Genomic DNA, 5,659 nt, shown 5'->3' with positions numbered 1-5,659 from the left:
CGCGTCTTGGACTTGGGTGACAACGACACGCTCCAGTCTATCTGGGGTAAAGAGAGCGCGGTGAAGATCCTGGAAAGGGAATGCTACAAAGAGCTTTGGGAGGGTGGAGTGAAACCGTTGTTTGGGCAGAATCGCAGGGTGGCCATCTTGGTTCTGGGAAACCCAGGCATTGGAAAGACTGGTTTCTTGCTCTACGTGCTCGTCATCTTGCTCAAAGAGAAGAGGAAAGTCTTGTTGCGAACAAAAGGTGGTTCTCTTTATTACTTCAATCCAGATGCGGCTGGGAACCACCATACTTGCATGGTTGGGAGTTATAGCGAGGCGAGGCTGGACAGGGATCGAGACCTTGTCTTTCTGGCGGACGGAAAGCTATCGGACGTGCCCGTTTTTCTTGGAAAGGCGCTTCTTGCGCCTACACCTCTCCGGAGCAACTACAAGGACTACGAGAACGATGCTGCGTGCAGGAAGCTTTTTCTACCGGTGTGGCCTAGCAGGGAGCTTTCACTTCTGAGGCAAGTAGTATTTCCGGACAAGGATCTGCAGGCTACGAATGAGAGATACAAACAATGGGGTGGAATCCCGAGATATGTCTTGGAGACCACCTCGGATGATTTGGCAGGCATCATTCAGAGAATGCCAGCCTTGGCAGACGTTGTGACAGCCGCGTCTTCTGGTGCTGTCGAGTCGGATCATCCAAGTCATAAAGCTCTCTATCTACGAGTCCATGACAATTATAAGAGCTACGACTTGCAGTATGCTTCTCCTTTTGTGAGGAGGACCGTGTATGAGAAGCTTCACAGGGATCAAGTCAACACGCTCAGAGCCTTCGTATCTTTCAGGGGAACTGCACTGCAGGGATTCGCTGCTTTGAAAGGAGGCGTTTTACAAGAACACTTCAGAAGTATCTCGCAGAACACCAAGCTCTTCAGAGTGTGTGAGGTTTTTGAAGACGTGGCTACTAAATCGACAGGACCATTAATGCAGGAATTTACTTTTGGCAAGCCTGTTACAGTTTGGAGCGTCGATGACTTGACTTCACTGTACGTCTACGACTCTATAGTATGGCCTGAGAACCCCATCGAGGAGACCTTGGACGCTCTGCTCCTAACCAAGAACGCTGCAAAACAAGATGTTTTGCAGCTCTTTCAAGTGACAGTGACCTCTGGAAGACATGGCCACGGGCTTAAATACAACGGACTCTTGAGAGTGATGGACAAGTTTAAGGTTCCTCCAGTCCGAGTTGAAGTTTACATAGTTACTACGAACGATCTCTTTGCAGATGCAGGCTGGCAGAATTGGAGGATCAAGAACAACAATGTTTTGGCTGACAAGAAAATCAAGCAGCGGCTCATAGGTATTCGGCAGTTTGCATTGAATTCTAACGCGTAGGCTAAATGCTCTAAGTCCTTCCCAATTCAGGTTTGAGTTTTCGACAATATATTGTATGAATAACGATATAATGTATTCTGTAGGTTGAAATATGTGCTGTGATTACGAAGGGTTGGATTCTGGTATGAACGGCGATACAGATCCATCTTTTCTTCTAGCCTTAACATAGAAGCATGATTCTGTCATTGGTCTTTATGTAACTGATACGTCAAAGGTGTTGTTTATACCTCTTGTTTATAATTGTTTTATCTGATTCCATCATCTATTCTCAGGTTCGGGACGACTATACCAGGTGAAAACTGAGGTCTATCTTAACCGAGTTACAGCCTGTTGAACACACATGGTTTTCTGGCGGATGCAACCGAGAAAGGGCTGCGTGAATACACAAAAAAACCTTCGTTCACTAAATTAACTCCATCTAAAGAGTTTTGGGATGCCGACCAAACGCCAAAGGAATTGAGTCTATCCTATAAGGAGGCACTGGGCCAGATATGTTGCGGATTAGCCAAGCGGAAGCAGTTATGTTTGCGTTTGGAGGCTGCATTTCCTACTAAAGACAAGTTTTAATCCATAAACAGGTTCTAGAGCTTGGGAGAACTGCCCGGTTTGGATATCTCAAAGGAGACTTTTGGCAGCGAAGCTTGGTCACAATCTCACATGGTGCTTGATAGTGCAGCTTTGGAAAATTTGGAGATACTTGAAAACAACTCAAATGATGGCACCTGAGGGTGAGTAGTTACAACTGGAAGTTCATAGGTTTAGTTTTGCGTGATTTCAGGACGCTCTTTATGTTTGCGGCTGACAGAACCTTCAACATATATTTTGTAACTGTAGTTGCAGTGTTTGAACTTCCAAAGTAAATATATGCACCAATCTGTGTGTTGTTACACTTGAGTAGCTCGTTAACTTCCTTGTGAGGAAGTTCCTTTCCATTGTGCATTAGGATCCTTAAGTTCCCATTAGAATTGCTCTATAGTAGCATTTAACGTGAGGGTGAATTTGAATCTCAGAGTTGGCAAAACGTAGTAGGCATGTGGCCATCTTGGATGAGTCCACCAGCACGGAGTCTCCAACTAGTGTTGTGAGGCCAACGAGCACTTGAGCACTTGCATGCTCAAGAAACTTAGCTGCAAGGCCTCCCAAGCACACCTAAGTCCTAAGTAGGAAGCCAGGATCAGCCCAGCCCCCAACTCAAGCATGGCTTCCCAACTCTCACATCATTTATATACATCCGCCACCACCGCCAGCTTCCTGGGCTACCACACACTCCGTTTCCAGGGAGAGACCACTTTTCAGTGAGAGAGTAGAGCTCTCGGTATCTGTCAGGGAGAGTCAATTGGATTTTTGCGGCTGCCTTGAGACCCATGTGCATGGACTTGGCAAGTGTAGTCTGAGCATGGTTTAGTCCGTGAACCTATTGTGGTCCCGTAAAGACTCTTGGTGCCCCACTTTAGCTAAAACATGGTGATGGTTACGTTATCCTTTCTATGTTGAGGTTTGAGTTTATCTTTTTGGATTATTACCATATGTTGTTATCTATATTTATGTCATGTAATCAAGTTTGTCCATTCTTTATGACAATGGTTACAATCATGCCAAATGTAACTTTAAAGATTTTTATCTTTGTTTCATACTCCTTTATTTTCTGTTTCCTTTCTCTTACATAGCAGATAGTAATGGGTAAATAAAAAATAATAAAACTAGAAGTAAAAGCAAAGGGATGAAATAGAATAGAGGTTTTCTTCTTGCTCTTATATTTCCTCTCTAAAGCCCTTGGATAGTATTTGTGCTATAGCAATTGACCAATTTAAAAAAAAGTATGTTAATTTTTTTAATTTTGACTTATTTTCTAAGGCAAAAATTGCAATACATCAACTAAAGATGCTTATCTAATTAAGGTGTTTTCTCTAGACTTTACACACAATTTTTGCAAGGTTTGCAAGTTAATCTTAAGAAACTTGTGGCTATTTTAAAGTTCTCTATGCTGAAGTGTATGAAAAACATGTAATGCTTCCTTTTCAAAGTGGAATATCTAATTTCTAATCACACTACACCATTGTAAACATTGTTAATATCATCCGAGTATGCATTTATAAATTTTAAGTGTGACAAATTCTAAAGTTTTACTGTCCTTTTGGGTTATTCTCCTCCCAATTAAGAAGTAGCTTTACACTTTTTACCATGCATTAACAAGTATTTTTAACTCAATGACCTAGGGAGTGATTCTTCAATTTAGATATACTCACCTTGTAATCCCACACACTAGGATTAATGTTATTATTCATGGGCTTCTGTGTGCCCATCACTAGCTTAGCCAAAATCCTTTTTGGGTTTGTCCAATTTAAATAGACAGACTTTTCCCATCTGTAGCTTTCCACAACCTTGGATATTATATAGCACTTCTTATCTATTATTCTTTAAAGACTTAGTCTTTAGGGCTTTATCTAATCCTCTCATGATACTAAATACCACTTCTTGGGTGTTTTAAAGTGTTTAAGTGTCTCAATAATGACTTCTTTGACAATAAACATTTTCTTTTATGACATTAACTCATTATATTGCAACACAAGTAATTTATCCCCTAAGGGATATATTTAACTCCTTTCTTGTCCCAATAAAAAATCTTAGGAAGTTGATTTTTACCAATTCAATCAATTATGTCACATTTTTTGTTTATTTGCTTCATAGTCATCAAGTCCTACAACTTATTGTTGGTGCTTCCACACCTCCGTCATTATTTAGGTTCACACACTCGAATTACATGCTTTATAGTTTAGGCTATATCAATTCTATTTCCATTAAGATTCCTTTGGCAAAAGTTTTCATAAACTAACCAACTTGATTTCAAGGTTTCATCCTTTGAAACATTTGATGTTTCTACATCATCAGCCCTATGAGCTTACTCTTACGACACTTCCCACTTATGTTTAAGTATTGCCAAAACTATAATAGTCATTTCTTATGCCAAATATCAATCAACACTGCGACATAGTATTTACACACAACCCTTTGTCAAAGTTATTTTTTTTTGTGAACACCTTTTCCCACAACTTTAGTATGGCCTATCTCAAATCAATGAGATACCTACTAGTCTCATACTTGGATCTCATGATCCTCCCCATCCTTCATAGGGTACAACACACTTTAGTTAAATGTTTCCACCAATCCTTTAAGATTATTCCTTAACTCCACTTAAATCATCTTACTTTTTAGACTTTGTTAATCTAATGACTCGTAAGGTTCTAGCCTCATGGCTACTTTGAAATGCTAGCTCATCAGAATACAACTTCTTGTATTCATGTCCCACTCACAATGACTATTGTGGCAAATGTTACTTTGACACTTGATTATTCTTTATTCCATGTGAAATACTTTTACCCCTTAGGATTATCTGTGTATATGATAAGAATATCGACTCATCCTCTAAATACATCCTCAATTCCTTATGTTGTTCTAGCATTTATTTAAGATAGCCTTGATTACCATTTCAAGGACTTATGTCCTCATTAATATTTGACTTTCTACAGTCACCAACTCCACCCTCAAATTTTCTAGCACCATCCTCAACTATATGAGGATAACCTTATGACTTCATCTAGGAGTTTCTATCATTTATATGATCCCAACTATAGTTGTTTATTACAACTATAGTATCCAATTTTCTAAGTCAAATGCTTTTATGGATTACATCTTCAACTCTTTGAGGAAAACCTTATATTATTCCTAAAATCTAAAAGTTGTTCTCTTATTGGCTTCTTACTATCCATCACATTGTCTACATGGTCATGTATGAACTAAAGTGGAGAGTCATGCCTTCTCAACATGCTATTCCTCGCACTCTTGGGACTTCCTAATGCCAATACAAGTGGTGATATACTTGACCACCAATAAAAGTCAAATTAAGGAAAAGCTTCGATACCAAATTGTAAGCAAATAAATCTTCCATTCTACTTTAGTCATTTAACCACACCTTTAACTACTTGGATTAATATCACTCACAACTTCCATAAGTCCTATTCCTGACTTGGGGATATGTTAGCCCTGTGAATGGCATTTATGCAACTTAGCCTTTGCACTTAATCCAAGTGCTCCACATGTTTGATCCCATGACTAACACCCCTAGGGTACCACTAACATATCAGCCTGTTATGCTAAGGCTATATCCATTTACCTTTGTCTCATTAGTAGTCTAAAACCACATGTGCCATAGTCCCGTTTCTCAAAGATTAGGCCATTCATCCATGAGTGGTTAACCCAAGACCACACCTTA

General features: G+C 39.8%; 1 protein-coding gene across 1 annotated transcript; it reads left to right on the top strand.

Annotated features, from left to right (window-relative positions):
• Window positions 1-11: 11 nt before the first annotated feature.
• Window positions 12-1,650, top strand: LOC112341170. The gene is made up of 2 exons (XM_024660859.1): window positions 12-930; window positions 985-1,650. Exons 1-2 carry the CDS (start codon window positions 301-303, stop codon window positions 1,387-1,389), a joined length of 1,035 nt encoding a protein of 344 aa, XP_024516627.1. The 5' UTR covers window positions 12-300; the 3' UTR covers window positions 1,390-1,650.
• Window positions 1,651-5,659: the final 4,009 nt, after the last annotated feature.

The sequence above is a fragment of the Selaginella moellendorffii genome, unplaced genomic scaffold (genome assembly GCF_000143415.4).
Source record: "Selaginella moellendorffii unplaced genomic scaffold, v1.0 SELMOscaffold_78, whole genome shotgun sequence".
Classification (NCBI taxonomy): domain Eukaryota; kingdom Viridiplantae; phylum Streptophyta; class Lycopodiopsida; order Selaginellales; family Selaginellaceae; genus Selaginella; species Selaginella moellendorffii.
The sequence above is the reverse complement of the archived record's forward strand: the minus strand, read 5'-3'. Positions and strand labels throughout refer to the sequence as shown.